The 16,285-nt window shown below is 37.2% G+C and overlaps 2 protein-coding genes across 6 annotated transcripts; both read right to left on the bottom strand.

Annotated features, from left to right (window-relative positions):
- Positions 1-1,773: 1,773 nt before the first annotated feature.
- On the bottom strand, positions 1,774-4,265 carry LOC113768181 (probable inactive nicotinamidase At3g16190). 3 transcript variants are annotated; one of them, XM_027312439.1, is made up of 5 exons: positions 4,139-4,265; positions 3,820-3,933; positions 3,170-3,404; positions 2,896-3,041; positions 1,774-2,232 (listed from the first exon to the last, which is right to left on the bottom strand). In XM_027312439.1, the coding sequence occupies exons 1-5, from the start codon at positions 4,193-4,195 to the stop codon at positions 2,215-2,217; spliced, it is 570 nt and encodes a 189-aa protein (XP_027168240.1). In that variant the 5' UTR covers positions 4,196-4,265; the 3' UTR covers positions 1,774-2,214. The 3 variants fall into 3 exon arrangements, with proteins under 3 accessions (XP_027168240.1, XP_027168239.1, XP_027168241.1); XM_027312438.1 differs by having other exon boundaries at positions 2,925-3,041; XM_027312440.1 differs by having other exon boundaries at positions 2,925-3,041; positions 3,239-3,404.
- A 3,399-nt stretch (positions 4,266-7,664) lies between these two features.
- On the bottom strand, positions 7,665-11,295 carry LOC113768391 (transcription factor bHLH68-like). Of its 3 annotated transcripts, XM_027312728.1 has the most exons (7): positions 10,793-11,294; positions 10,084-10,405; positions 9,651-9,725; positions 9,378-9,443; positions 8,971-9,036; positions 8,587-8,661; positions 7,665-8,018 (listed from the first exon to the last, which is right to left on the bottom strand). In XM_027312728.1, exons 1-7 carry the CDS (start codon positions 11,020-11,022, stop codon positions 7,890-7,892), a joined length of 963 nt encoding a protein of 320 aa, XP_027168529.1. In that variant the 5' UTR covers positions 11,023-11,294; the 3' UTR covers positions 7,665-7,889. The 3 variants fall into 3 exon arrangements, with proteins under 3 accessions (XP_027168529.1, XP_027168532.1, XP_027168531.1); XM_027312731.1 differs by lacking the exon at positions 8,971-9,036 and having other exon boundaries at positions 10,793-11,295; XM_027312730.1 differs by lacking the exon at positions 9,378-9,443 and having other exon boundaries at positions 10,793-11,295.
- Between the last annotated feature and the right edge of the window lie 4,990 nt (positions 11,296-16,285).

Below are 16,285 nucleotides of genomic sequence, written 5' to 3'. Positions count from 1 at the left end.
GCCTTTGTAATTTATTTTATTGTATCTTGCCCGACAAGTCTGGTATGAAGAGATAGATGTGAATTACTGTGTACTAATTCCTTTATCAGTTCTTCCCGGTTGCAACTTTTCAAGCATGCTGGGAAGCTTCAGAGTTTATGAGATTGCAGGGAGGGACTCGTGAATCAGAGGCGCAAACTTTGATGAAAATCCTTACTTGAAACTTGAAGGGGCATTCTAAGTGTGAATTTCTGCTTTTAGAGTGACTGAATAACTTTTGGTTTTGCGGTGATCACTGATACATATTATTAGTAGCTCTTTAGAGTCGAGAAGGTTTTAGTTCAGTAACTAAACTGGAGATCTTAAAACTTAAAAATTTTGGGTATGAATCTCCATTTTTCTTCATCACTTATTAAATCTCCTCCCTTCTCCGCTTAATAATTAATAATAATAATAATAGTAATAATCCTTAAACACGGATCGTGTTACCTTCTTCCCCGATGGCCGGTACCCATAGCCATCTTTCTTTTTCATGGTTCTTGTCATTGTCTCGTTAGTCGTTCCTTACGGGTTCTGGCTCATTATTATTGAAGCCAGCTCTCTCTCTCTCTCCCAATTATTGAAGCCAGCTCTCTCTCTCTCTCCCAAGCTTCTTTCTAATAATCGGTTTGACAACGAAACTAACAATGACATATTGTTGTCTTCTTCATTTTTTCTTTTTGGGAGTAATTAAAGATGCATTGAAGTTGTCTTCTTCGTTACATTATTGCTACACGTTACATATTCTTAAAACTTTTAACGAGTCGAATCAAACTGAATATAATATTATATTCAGACTCTGTTAACCTTGCAAAATGCAAATAGAAGATATCGGTATTTGATGATCAAGCATAGCATATTAGTGTATTTGATGATCAAGTCGAGTCACTTGAGCTGAGCTCAACTCTGAATTTGGCAATTGTTGGGCTGAACTTAAAAGCAAAGAGCAAAGTAATGGTACAAAATGAAGCATGAATTTTGAAGAATGTTAAAAGTAGAATCAAAACCTAAACACGCGTATCATCGGATCTATTTTGGTTGATCATGAAACATGAGGAGACAAAATATGGACGTGTGTGTCACTCCTTCTGAGAGTGATCCAAGAAAGAAGATATGGAGGGGAGGCAACTCATCTGCTGAGAAGTCTTCCTTTGACTAACAATTTTCTCTGGGTCTCAAGCGGGGGGTCCAAAAACTTGTGAATTAAACCTATTATGTTATGCTGCAACATTTTTTTTCCTAGAAAAGACAATTAATTTAACCTATAGGGGTCACCTTCGTATGCGTGTTATAGACCTGTTTAGATTGCAATTGCATTGTTGTATTGCCAAAAAGCGGGCTATCGTCTTTTTCAAAAAAAAAAAAGAAAAAAGCGGCTATTGTCCAAAAGCGAGGGAAATCACATCAGAGAGAGGGAGGACCACGTCCAAGCGGACCAAGCCCCAGCCCGCTACTAAGTAGTAAGTAGTAACGTGCTTGGACTTACCAAAGATATTCAACTTTTGGGACCCACTCCAGAAATAGTTTTTGTTTTTTAAGGCAAAATTCCTCACATTTTCTCACTGACACGGCGGTGGTTGGTGGTACCTAAACCAAAAGTCCAAAACACGGTTTTGACTTGCCCAGCAAATTGAAAGCAACGTCAGCTTACACAAAGGCCCATTAGGGGGGGCTGGGCTTCCCCACCTTTGCTTACTGAAGTAGGGCCAATAAAAGCACAAATTTGGCACGGCATTCTACTGCCATCAAACAGAATCAGCACTAATAACCGGCTACAGTTGGGCCAAGCCCAAGTATTTTGCCCGGGGGAGTTTTTCTCCATTTAACTTTTCCATCTTGCCTTCCAAAGTCAGAAACATAAAAACGTTCCAAAAGAAGAAAGCCAAGGCACGGTTCTGAACACATATGAGAAACTACAACAGAGCAGCAACAGCTGAAGCCATCTGCATTCAATGCGAACTAGCCAACAAAAGAGACTTCTGAATCACAATAATGACAGAAACCAAAGCAAGCAAAAACCTGCTGATTACTTGAAATCAGGGAGCGCAGAGCCCAATATTCAGCTTCTGGGATATGATATGACCAGCTGAAATTCAGTCTTTAAGGACTCTACTGTTACCCGACTGACACCGACTATACTTCAGGTATTGGATTCAGCCCATTCTGCGAGTGTTGGCGCAGTGACTCCAATGTTGTTCATGTCCAGTATATTTGCTGTTGAGGAATGACAAGCAATCGTATCAGAAAGCAGAAATAGACTTTTTTAAGAGATTGCCACTTAGCAGCAGAAATAGACCCTGACATTTTTAAGAGTCCTTTTCCATGAAATTTTCCCTCCACTTATCTCAGCCAGATTTCATTATTACTTGGTCTATTGGTCACAGAAACCAGAAATAAGTATTGTGTTTTGTCACCGTCCTCTCATTGGTGCACTCCTCATTTCTTATATAGCCAATACACACAGTTTACCATAAAAACTCCAAACAATCACTCTTCCATATTTAGGGGTATTCATGCTACTGTTACAGTATGCATCTGTGACATTGGCTAAAGGAACCATGTCCACGCAATAGAATCAGAGAACTAAATGAAAGAAGAAGAAGAAGAAAAATGGCCTACCAGGGCATGGAATGGTTTCCATAACTTCATTTAGAGAAGTTTAACATACTGGGAATTGAAGATATCAGGGTACAAAAATGACAACAAATGGGCAGTGCCCTCGCACTCATTCAATTGCAGCAAGTACAGTGATACAAATTCCAATCCACATGCACAGTGAGGCCATCTTTTAGTGCACATTGAGGTTAAGATGGTGTGGATGGGGAATTAACAGCGCCCCCATTGGAGCAAAAGAAAACCTTTCTGTATAAAACTCACTGATGTGATTGAAGACATGCATTGCATACCAACATGTATTTCAGGTGTAGCAGCAGCTGTAGCATCAATAATTACAGTTACAGATTGATAATCCAATGCCACTGCATCGAAGACAGTTTGCCGGATACAATTTGGAGTTTGGACACCTGGGAAAGAAATTTAAGAAATCAATTACGCAACATGGAAAGTACAAATCTAACAAGTATAATTTCCTAGCAAAATAGAAAAAATAAAAAATAAAAAATACAGGAGATGACACCCAAAGCTCATTTACCGGTGATAACTAAATTACTAATTCCAGCACCCTGAAGATATGAATGAAGGTGGGTATTGAAAAACGCACTGAAACGTGTCTTCACCAGCTTATAATCATCTCCCTTAATTTCAAGGCCATCAACTAATTCTGCTCCAAAACTGCCCTTAGATGTTGGTTTTGGTTTCCCCGGAGAGTACAAATGCCTACGGAATAATTCGACGTCTCTCCCTAAAGGGTCGTGCTCACGAACAACCTACAGTCGATTTACCAAAAGTCATTTGCAAGCTAAAGCGAATCGCTATTCCCAGACTTACCCATCACATTATTAACTTGTAATTTTTCAGTCCATGCATAGGGATCGTATACCTTCTTTATTTTTTTTTCTCTGGGTTCACATAGGGATCATGTACTAGGTGATGGATAAAGCACTTGTGCGAATTAAAAATTCACAGCAAAATTGAACTTTCTCTTCGCCTCTGATTACTCTGATACCAGAATATAAAATTACCATTTGATTAAGATGAAATTTTCCAGTTGCCTTGACCAAAATACGCAAGTCTAAACAATCATGATTTAAACTTGGGATTTCTAGCCAAAGTTTCAACTTTCGTCTTTTGTCTGCCGAGTAACAAAACTGAGCTAAGCGCAAAAACTGGTCTGAAGAATACCCAAATTATAGGGATGCCCCGGCCTCTGGCAACCTCTACAGCCTTGATGACGTTGGGAACAATAGCTTGCCCACCTTTAACGAGCATTGGACCTCCTGGGAGGATAAAATCATTCTGAAAACAACCAAACTCAAGGCTGTATAAAGCTTCAATCCAAACTCAAGAATTAGAAAGACAAAAATATCAAGAAAATGATTAGAGGCTGCAAACCAAACAAGAAATAGTAAAGGCAGATGTAGAACAGTAGAACTAGAATCCAGAAATGATTACTTTCTGAGTTAAAAGTAAGATCAATAGAAGGTAGGAGGATGGCCAGCACCTGCATGTCTATGACCAGAAGAGCAGTCTTCTTCCATTTACTATCAGTTTCGGCCATTTTTGGGCAGCAAATAGCCGAATACCAGTGTCTAAACTCTTAAACTAATCCAAATTGCAGAGGGGATACCATCCACCATACAGCAAATACAAGTCAGAGGAGATTATAGGTTTTGTCTTTTGGGTAACTAATATCAAACATTGGGTCATCGTTAATGAGTTCTGGGTCCTGTCTACGGACGATTTTGGGCTTTTATCTTGTCAATTACACAGGCCAGGTTTCGTTTGTTCCACGGCTAGCCCAAAGCAGTTCGGGCCCCGTCCATCCCCGAGCAAACCTGTAGAGTTGAGGGCCAGAAGCACATTATTTTGTACTTTGTAGCATCAATATAAGGCAATTCCCAACAATGTAATTATCTCTATTTAGTATTTACTTGCCAAATTGCTCTTAATAATACTCTTGTTAATATTTTTAGGCTATTATTCCGGGACGTTAACTTATTATAAATCATAACGATATTTTATTACTTAATTTCTAGATTCACAAGAATACTTTTGAAAATGAAAATAAACTTCCTTTCTATTTGTTCACTTGAATAAAGGCCTTCCTGGTAAATCCTGAGAAAGATGAGTTTAAGATTCAGCTTAATGTTCAGGGCTTGCCAATATACAAGTGTCAACATCAATTTTTATATACAGAGAATGAATGAAACTGACTTTAGAGAGAGAGATGTGCTCTCCGGTCTCCAATTGCCAACTAAAATTTCAATTTTCAGAGTGAATTTTTTCCTAATGAGACTGGAAAATTTTGGTCACGTCGAGGGGTCCAGATCGACCATCTTTAAGGGGGCAAAGTTCGGGTGCAGATGAAGCTAGACACCAAACACAGGCATTATCATGAACCTAAAGGAAAATTTCCAACAATACCAACCAACAAAACAAGTACAGGTGAACCATTCGTACAGATTTTGGTTTGATTTTTGCTTTAAAACCCAAGTACTTTGGTATTTATGATATGTCTTCCCCCCCCGCCAAAAAAAAAAAAAACAAATGGGGATTTTTTTCTTTTCTTGTTTTTGTTGTGGGGTGCAAAACCCAAAAGCTTGTCTTTATTTATTAGATACATAATCGAAACATGCAAATAAACTCTTACAGTTGTTGACTTCCAAGATTCACAAGAATTTGAACTGGATTGTGGTGTCAACCTAGCGTTCTCGCCGGAAATCTTTGGAAGCAAATTTGTAATTCGAATTTATTTGGGTATTTTTCCACTTTCTCTTTAACAATTGAAATTCATTTGACTAGGCTGAAAATGTAGAATTTACATGTCAAGTGACTTGTTGGAACAACTCAAGACTCACTCACTAACGCTGATTGATGAAGACCCTGTTTGGCTTTTTGACAAGAAAGCAAAAATGTCGCTCTGTTGTATTTCGACCAGATATTTGAAGGAGATCTCCAATGTCCGTCTTATATTATTAAATAAAAAGCACCAAACAGTTCTTTCCTCGTGTCTGATTGTGCTTCTGCCAAAACAAAACAAAACAAAAATAAAAAAGGGGGAAAAGGTCGCTGGTCAGTGCTGATCATTATTGGCAGTTTAATTTGTGGCAATTACCAGTGCAAAGGGGCAAGCATTTTGGCAAAGCCCCCGTCCATTGATCGCTTATTATTTGCTGTCTTTTTTGCTTTGGAAAAATAGTAAATAAACAACTCCTACAGCCCTTTTGTAAAGCACAAGCAGACAATCAATCTTTTCATAATTTAGTATGATTAATTGATGATTGTTTTGACCCACAGGTTTGCAGTCTTCTTTAAATAATGGCCACTTATTGCTCTACTTCTAATAATAACCTCAGTAGTACTATTAGGCATTCTTTTTTAGCAAGTGGAATATCTAAGTGGAAGATGTGAGTGAGTGAGTATTTAAACAATTCCCTCATAAAAATTTTAAACAATAAAAATAAATAATTTTTTTTCAAAAAAATAATAAAAATTGGCAACCCTTCCTCTTTATACCATTCTACATAATGCGTCTGATGAATACGTGACATCACTATTGCGACACTGCAACTTGTCACAAGAAGGAGAGACCAAGGAATGGTCCCTCCCACCGGACCAGTGAAAAAGCATCACTGGTTCTTGCAGAAATTATTACTTACTAGTTACTACTTTTATTTTTATTTTTTTCCGGTTTTGAGTATTGTATCGTCATCACAAGTATGAGCATACTTTGAAACTCTGAAACGAAACTATAAGTCGCTCACAGGAATAAGAAATTTGAACAAACAAGTCTTTATGAGAAAGTAATTCATTTTTATGAGTCGAATGAATCAATAACATGCGCTAACAATTAATTACTAGTGTGGTTTTTAGGCACAAAAAAAACAGAATGGAAGTTGGAGAAAAAGTATAATTGCAGCGAGAGTGGAAATGAGAAAGATATGTGGTGAAAAGTAGAAAAGGAACCCCCGATGGATGGAGGCTAACGTCACGACCTCACTTGGGTTGTTGGCTGGCACACTTGCAGTTGCAGCAGTACGTGATGAACATAATAATGGAGAAGTCCAGGTTGACCTGACCCTCAAGCTAGGCCTAGGAAGACATCGGGGCCAGATTCGCACATGCGGATTAGCCGCAGCCCCACCGTCCACCGCCATACCCTGCTTGATATTTCATAGTATTTGGCGCCACATACAATACAAGCATCTTTTCTTCCTTAACAATAATAATGGCAAGTTCATTAGCAGCTCTCCGATCCGTGTAAAATGTCATGAATGAACAGATTAATAATGAGTAATCCAAAGAAGGACATAAAAATTTGACCTTCGTTTGGTCGGTGCATGCCTGGGTCCAAGATCTTTTGGCTGGCTCACAAAATTCTTATATGATTAAGGCCCTGTTTGTTTGGAATTACGGTGCATTTATAAAAAAAAAAAAAAAAAAAAGGGATTGGATGCATTTTTTACTTGTTTAGTTAATTGTGCTCATTTAAACACAAAATTACAAGGCTTGCTTTTGCGTTTGGTGAATTAGATTAAGAAGTGCTAAATTAGCCGAATATGATTTAACATCAAGCTAATTAATTAAGTGCAGTTCTAATATATCCAGAGATTTGCATTATCTAAGCCATTAATTACTTCCATCTAAATTGATTAGTTAATGGCTCAGGTAATTTTACTTCAAAAAGAAGTTGACTCAAAGGTAGCACACCAACTTCTCCCCATACCTTCAAAGGAACGAAACACCAGTTTTTCTTTCTTTCTTCAAAGAGTAGAAAGTCTGGAGTTTCATCATTCATGTAGTGAGAAAAGAAAATGGTAACCACTCTCTCTTTGTCAAATTAACGAATATCCATCTGCTTTATGTCAGTGAGAATATTGGAGCTTTAAGAACTGATCAGAAGGCAACTCATTGGGAGGAGTTAAATCCACATGCTTCCGTACGTTCTAAAATATGTTTAAAGCATAAAACTATTACTAGCTAGGATTTGTGATCGACTTGTACCATTGACATGAACAATCGTAGGATTTGAATGAAGGGGAGTGGAATTAAAATGAACTTGAGATTGAAGAGCATATACATTACACACAAAGCTAGTAGCATATGATCTTTTTAATTTTCTTCCTCTCTTGGAATGCATAGTAGCATCAAGAGCAGTCAGTCTTAGTTTGAAGAATGACTGCTGGTGATGTTATATCATTCCATAATTAAGGGGGTTCCATTGATAAAGCGAGAGCAGACTGCTGCCACGACTAGAATCCTCCGCCAAGAGCTGGAGCCCAGTAATCTGCTCCGTTATCACTTCCGACGTGCTGAGTACAAGATATGGGAACCAGGCATAACCCTCTACTCTTCAAGTCCTTAGGCCGATCTTGGACAACCTAGGATTACACGAAGATATGAATCCTAAATAAGTGTAACAAGAAGAAAATTATTAAGGTATAACGTCAAGACATGAAGAAAATTATTATTGTTTTTGCACAGCTCATAGGATAAGTACGTTAATTTACTATTCACAAACTTTGTGCGTAGGTGAGGGTGTCCGACCCTCAAGCACATATCAACTTGCTATAATTTTCAGCAAAGAACAACGACAATAATGAAGGGAAAAGGCTTTCTTTGACTTCGAGAATGAGTTGCTCTAAGGCTAGCAATGGATCCAATACAGCATGCCTGCTAAGCTCTTAGACGAACAAGAAATAAACAATTCCTTTTTCTGTAGGCAGAATTTATTCTTCAATCTTAAACAATTCCATTTTCTGTAGGCAGAATCTTAAACAATTCCATCTTGATAACCAGTTAGGTGGCCAGAACTAGAATCGAATGCCAGCATTAATCAGTAAAACACACGTGTATGAAAGAGAGAAAGAAAGAAAGAGGATCTTCCCCTTTGCTTGGGGAAATGTGAAGATGCGCATGTTGTAAGGATTGAATAGCTATCTATCTTACAGATTGTTGTTGGTGACCCTGACCCATGCTCCCTGATCCTCCTGATACATTACCCAAGTACGGAGAGGAAAGTGCCTGCAATCAAATTTTCAGGTGCAAATTAAACTAAAGCAGCTCCTAAAAGAAAATTGATTGCACCTACCCAAAAAGAAAAAGAAAATTGTTGTACAAGAATATTTCTCTTCTTTTCTGTTCATCTCTTACAACTGCAAAAATTAGCTCATGCATGGATGTCTGGAAAGCACGAGCAGATGGGAACTTTTTGAACTGCACGCTTTCACTAGCTAACTGTTTTTTTTTTTTTAGGTCGTTGCAGACTGAAGTGTCTAGGGTAAAAATCTGATGCAAGATTAGAAAGAATTATCCTACTGTACATCACCTCACCTCAATTTGGGCCTGAAGGAATCTGATATACCCAATAGCTTCTGATAAGACAGAAGCAGTGTCAGTCTGCAAAAGAGAAACATGCCACAACACCCACATAGTCATTTCTTACCGGGTCTTCTCAATCTCAAAAGACAAACCAGATGGGAAGGGAAGATAAAGTTGAGGAATATTAGCTAGCTAACTCATTCCTCCTCTCAAAAGAAAGAAGGTTAAGCATCATATCATTGTGTATTTGTATTAAGTAAAACTTTCATGATGGCCTTTATCATAAACTAAACAAGTTTCTTCTTTCGTTTATCTTAATTAATTTATTTTTCAGTGATCACAGTCGGCTTTGAGATATAACAAGTAAATAATGGAGACGGTCCAGATGGAGATGTTTAATTAATATTGGATATATGTACCTTTCCAAATGGGGAAACAAGTTGGTGAAGGGCTGTTATTCTATCCCCTAGCTTCTCCTTTCTTACCTGTTGAGAATGAATATATATACATATATATATGGTAAATTTTAAGTAAGCGGATTAAATAATTAGGAAGTCCTATTTCCAGCATGCATTTCAAATATTTGATCCAGTTTTTTCTCTTTTTTTTTACATTGAAGAATGAGACATGGTTGCTGACTATGAAGTCTTGAGAAATGCAAGATTGTACAAGTGGAGGCATAAAATGACTACCTTAAGAGCTGGTTGGGCTGTGGAGTGTTGAATCCTAGGCTTCTTAGACACACCACCGGCTATCGAGCTGTTGCACTTTTACAACAAAACAAAGACAACGATAAGCAAGAAGTAATGGAATAATTTAAATATGAAGAAATACTACTGTTTGGTTCAACGACTAATTAATGTACAAAATCAGCTAGCACCCCATTCTTGTGCTATGGTGCAAAGATAATGTTCTCTCCTTCTGCATAAATGTGGTTCAACTGGCGGCAGACCAAATAAATCTTAAAGTTGATTAATTTTTGGACATACTAAATAGAAAAAAATTAAGAGCTTCGACATGTACTAATGGAACCTTGGCCACTAGCAAAACCCAAAAAAGGAAAAACAGAAAAGAAAGAGCTGGAAAAAGAGAAATCTACCCTTCACCACTGAATTGATGGCTTACCTCAGATGAATTTTCTGGATTTTGATTCCTTCCTTCAGCTTTGCTACTAGAGAAGTTCAATAGGTTACTGCTTAAACTTGTAACACAAGAGGTCGGAGAAGATGCTTGCACGACTTGTGACCAAGAAGGCCTAGTAGAAGCTTGAAATTCCTCATCTGCAGCAGCTCCAAAAAGTACGCTAGTACTTAGAGCAACCTCTTGTTTCACATCAGAAACAGGAACTCTTAAAGATGGGTTCAAAGTCTGGTCTTCCCAGTTCTCCAACTTCTTGTTTTGAAAAGGACTGCCAACAAACCTTTCTTGTTCATTAGCTAACCCACCCCTGCAAAGTAATCATCATTAAATTTGATCATCCATGTTCTATGTTTCTTCAAATCACGGCAAATACTTTGAGCTAAAAAATACTTTATCTTATCAGACACTAGAATCAAAAAAATTTTAAAAAAAATTAAAAGTTGAGTGGCAAAAGTTTGTTTAATCTACCTGCTGGTTAGATATGCAAAAGCTACAGAGGATTACTATTTAAAATCAATAGATAAAGAAAGAACACAAACACACAAGCTAGAAAAGTTAACATGCTGGAAGAACAAGTACAGCTAGGAAAGGACTAGTGTTCATCTTTGAGAACTTAAATTCAAGTAGACCCTCTTTAAAGAAAATGCGTGAATTAGCAGACATCAAATAATTAAAAAGAGAAGGAGAGATTTACAAGAGCAGTTGTCTCCATGAGCGTGGGAAGTCTTGGTTGGGATGATGATCAGACAAAGAGTTGGCAGAAAGAGGTGAAGAAGATCCGCCATACAAATTATACTGTGGAGGAAGAGGAGGAGGAGGAGGAGCAGGTGAATGAAAAGTAGTGGTGGAAGGAAACTGCTGGTGCTGATGAGACTGTGGATGCATGCTATTCATGCTCCACCAGTTAGGGTTTCCTGCCATCATTGGTAACAGTAGTACTAGTAATTTAGCTGCTTATTCGAATCATTCGTGCAAAATATATATAGAACAAGCTGTAACAATTCCTTTTGCTCTCTTTTTTAGCTTTTACTCTTCACTTTGTCATCTTTCCTTGTTTGAACACCAAAATGAGCCTTTGTTGAAGCTTTCAGGGTTGTGTTTGCTTTCTCAGAAGAGGCTCAGGAAACCCAATGTCTTTGTCAACAAAGTAGTAGTATTTCATACTTGTGGGGTTGAGAAGCTTTGTGTTTTTTGTGTGTGTCTGTGTGTGCTTCCTTTCTCTCTCCATATATCATGCATCTATTGCTCTTTTTATTCTTACTTTAACTTTATTACAAAGTGGGGGCAGAAAAAAGCTGGTGAGGAGTGTTTTCAGGCCAAAAAACAAACATTTGTGGAGCTTATTTCCTTGATTTGGGGTGGTAACTAGGGATTGTAATACAGTTGGGTTGGGGTTAGGGTTAGGGTTAGGGTTAGGTCCAGATATCATTATGTGTTAATTGGGATAGCATGCCCTTTTCCCAAGCCATGATTAGATATAGCTAATGTCTCACATTTTTAGTAGCTTAAAGTCGAATGTGCCCAAAAATAAATGGGCAACAATGATAAAAGGATATATATATATATATATATATAAACATACATACACATATATGTCTAACAGCTACAATTTACACTATTCATATTCTATGGGGAGAAAGAGTCTAACTGGGAGCTTGTTTTAGGATGGAGGGTGACAAGTGTACTACTGCATTTTCTAAATTTTTTTTTTTAAATAAAAGAAGCACAATGCTTCTTTGTAATGTATTAGGTGCGATTTGAATCCTCGATCTAATGTACGATATGACTATTAGGCTAAAGGCCAATGATTGACAATATCATATATACATAGGAAAATAGAAAATGTGGTTTCTTTGTGGAAAGAATAAATTCTTTGGATGAAAGATCATCCAATATTTCAAGATCAGAAAATGTTATCTGCGCTTTTATCATTTATTTTATCATATAATCTAATAAATTAAAATGACAGTAAAACTGTAAATAACAAAAATGGGAGTGTAAATAACATTTCCTTTCAAAACCTGAAAAACAAAAGGGGGCTTCTCGAAGGCGCCATAAGCCGTTGTCCTAGACTCCTAATGTTAGTCCTCGAATTTCACTGTAAAGGGAGCTGCGCGAAATGGAGAAAGACAACATACTGTTTTAGCAATTCACCGCTAACTACAAGTATATTTGCATAGTTATACATAATTTCTTGAACATTAACCAGACTATTTTATAGAGCACGATTGTCATCTATATGTTTTTATTCATAAAACGAAAATGCTACTTAAGTGCTCGACATATTCACAAATTAGCATCTACGTTTCAGTTGCGTCAAAGTGGCAAGAGAAGTGTAGGTAAGAAATGTCACAGGTAAAAGTTTAAGATATAAACTACCAAAGAAGCAATACTTAGGAGAGTGAAAAGTGATATTAGCCTCTTCATATCAAGGGAAACTTTATTAAGTGCCGATAGAACCCTTTTCCTCCCATGGTGAAGCTCCGACTCCCATGGTATTGTCATTTCAGTTATTACCACAATCTACTTTAATGTTTAAAATGCTAAAGTCATACTTTTCCATGGTAATTGCAATGTGTGAAATTGTGAATCAAGTTTTCAAAGCACGCTTTAGCAACTTCTTCTTCTTCTTCTTCTTTTTTTTCCCCTCCATAGTGGTAGCAATTTCTTGGTTTTTGGTAACGAACTTCAGCAATTTGAAAGAGGAGCGGGATCCAGCAATATCCTTTGGGAGCGTGCGCGGCCATCGAATTGCATCTGGGGATCGAGTCGAATAATGCCTGACACGTAAAGCTTCGAATCCAGTTAATAAAGGCTTGATAACGGGTTTTACATCAAATTCTCAACGCCAACCCAAAAAAAAAAAAAATTACGATTTATAGCTTAGTTGGGTTACGTAAATGACCAAGATATAGGTTAAATTTATGTCGGAGTTCAAGAAGACATCAAGTCTGGATTTCCGGGGGGTCGAGATTACACACTCAGCGTGGTTATGGAAACCTAACCTAAGCAGAGCCTTGCTTTGCTTGTTCATCGTAGACATCCGAGCGGTAATGCACCCACGAGCTCTAAATATATGAATATCCCTATTCTAATTGGGCTATGGCAATCCAGGAATCCAGCAAGGCAGAAAAGGAGAGATTTCTGAAGTCAAACCACAATCATATGAAGTTCTGATTGACTTTAGAAAACGAAGAAAAGTGTAACAATAGAATCATTAAAAAGAAAGAAAGAAGAGCAAATGGATCAGGGACAGCTCAAAAATAAACAGCAACATGGGTTTTTGGACATCACAATTCACATGTAACGTTTCATAGGATTGGATGCACTCCTTAAAGTGGCGTAGATACTTTTCCTAAAGAATTGAAATAGCAATGCTTTTTCTGGACATCATTCTTTGTCATTCCAAAAATTGCTGATGGAAAACATCTAAAGCACCAAGGTTAACATACAAGATTGCTATGTAGTATTGCAGTTGTATAACAAGCGGTTCAGAGCATCTAAAGCACCAAAGCACTCCAAAAAAAAAAAAAAAAAGAATAAGCTGCACAGCACCGTGTTACAAAATGATAAACAGACCTGCCAGGACATAGAATTCAATTGCTTACACATTGGTCAGGACTCAGTCCACGGCAGCAGTCATTTGGCAGCTATTTTGATAGTAAAAGATGTGTGCGCTCAGAATAAATGTAAAGGACATCTACTTCTCAAAGACACATCTTCCATGGGGAAGATATACAAGGAGACTGCTTAAGGATGACGCTCTGCAAGTTTCTGTACATTGTATGAGACTTCATGCTTGACATTGGACATTCCAGTGATCTGTGAGAAACACAAAAATAGAGAAGAGTTAAGTAAACTTTTAAGGTTTGTCATTCCTTGTCAAGGCAAATACTACAGCAGCTGTGTGGATGGTAGGAAATGACACAAAGGTGTGCGTGAGTGTGTGTGCGCGTGTGTGCATGTGTTTGTAAGTCTTGAGAGAGAGACAGAGGCAATATATATATATATATATATATATAGCCTGTTTAGAGTCGAACGATAACAACATCAGCCAAGCCCCGAGACATTGACTGGAATGAGTGGTAACAGATCAATTTTTTGATTGACCATTGGAGCCCAGACATCCCTTTCAATGTAGCTTAAATCAGAAAACAACGGCGGAAACTATATGATGTCAGTTAACAAACAACGCGCTAGAATAGCAAGATCAAACATAATGGTACAAGACAAGTTGGGAATCGGGATTCTATGATATGCAATTTGGAATTTTGGATGGCACTTCAAGATCTAAACTTTTTCTACAGAAGTTCAATGCAACAGTATCTCATCCAACTAGTCATAAAGGCCCAACACGGTCCCAACCAACATTTGTACTTACATCGAAAAGAAGCTCTTCTTAAATTCAGAGTAATGATCTTCTCTCCAATGGTCAATAGAAAATCTAGTGCTTCTTGTAGCTTCTTATTAGTTTAGCCTCTCCAAGAGAAAATTTCGATCATGTCAGCAGCGAAGTGCAGGAATAAAACTGCAAGGCGAGAAGTTGGAAGAAGGGAGAAAATTCGGAAACGAAGAATTGAGACGTGCAGTCTATGAGAACCAGCAAGCCGAAGTAGATTCTTTGAAATCGATTTTAGAGAGTCCATTTCAGAGAAATCGATTTCCAGACTCATGGAGAAGGATTTTAAAGAAAAAGAAAAAAGAAAAGAAGATAAATATTCAAGTTCATATAGGCTCTATTTGATTGTTAGCAACATTTTGTACAATGCATAGTACGTACTTCAACACCTTGAGGAATTACACAGGACTACTCTTTTAATAGTTTAATAGCATAAACTAATAATTTCAGAAGAAATAGAGAATCATTTTCAGGGTCTCTATTTTCACAACGTGAGACGAAATTTTAGTGTTTTACGTTATCTCCCAGTAACTGATGGACCAAAATGAGGTTTACAATGGGATAATGTTTTTCTTTTATTTTTATTTTAAAAAAAAAACTAAATTCGAGCAAAATACGGATAGTTATTAGACAGAAAATGTTGGGATAATAGAATAGGAGGGAGAAATCAACGGGAGCGCCCGCTGGCGGTGGAGGATTTTTAGTGTTATTAGCGGAAGACGATGATCAAGTTCGGGTCCGTTCTCCTTGCCTAATTTTTAAGCTGTAGACTTTCAAGATGAATGATAATTAACCAAGAATATTTCGCGCTTTCGTTCTATTTTCTCCTTCACCAGGCCCGCGGCTGGACAATCTAGCTGTACACTGACTGCTGCAGCCGAGGGTAAATTGTAGTACTACTACTAGCTTGTTTTGGAGGAGTGAGGGCTAGCCTAGCACTTAAACATAAGGAGAAATGACTGCTAATTTATGGCCCTTTTTCTTTTGTTTTCTTGTATTTTTCTTGAGGTAAAATAGCCTACTTCCATTTTTTAACCAAAAAAAAGGTAAGAGTAGGGGTGGGCAAAATTATGAGCAAACTCAAAAACCCGATGTATCCAGTCCGATTCGATCCGAAAATTAGGATATCCAATTTGTAATATTTGATCAGGTCAAAAGAGGATCGGATACTCACTAAAATGTATGGCGGGTTAGAGTCACAAATTAAAAATCCACGGATACCCGACCTACCCCGCATATATATTTTTTATTTTTATACACGTACTATAAAATAATATTTTTAGAGCTAAATAAACAATTTCACTGAACAAATTACATTACAAATATAAGAGACTATAATTTATTTACAAGATTCATTTGTAGAAGTCATGATCTTATGTGTTATAGAAAAGAGTTTAATTAATATGGAACATATATTTAAAAAAATATGTTACTTATTTCAAATTTTTATTGATTTTGAATTCTTTTAAATTTTTTTTTCCTTTTCTTGTATTCTCTTCACATGTTTATTTCTTAGTGGAAGACTTTTTTTTGAGAAAAAAATCTTTATTAAATTTTAGATGAATGTGTAAAATATAAAATTAAATTAATATAAATCATTTTTTTAAAAAATTAAATAATAAGTAGAGTGAGGCAGATACCCGTTGACCCAATCCTATCTCAACGGATACCTTATAATTAGGTACCCGTTGATATGCGGGGGGCGGGCAAGGATCAAAAAATAACTTACCTGCAAGATGCGAGTTGAGTCAATCAAATAATGGACGGGACGAATACCCGATCTGCGCT

Source organism: Coffea eugenioides, chromosome 4, assembly GCF_003713205.1.
Source record: "Coffea eugenioides isolate CCC68of chromosome 4, Ceug_1.0, whole genome shotgun sequence".
NCBI classification, from domain to species: domain Eukaryota; kingdom Viridiplantae; phylum Streptophyta; class Magnoliopsida; order Gentianales; family Rubiaceae; genus Coffea; species Coffea eugenioides.
The sequence above is the reverse complement of the archived record's forward strand: the minus strand, read 5'-3'. Positions and strand labels throughout refer to the sequence as shown.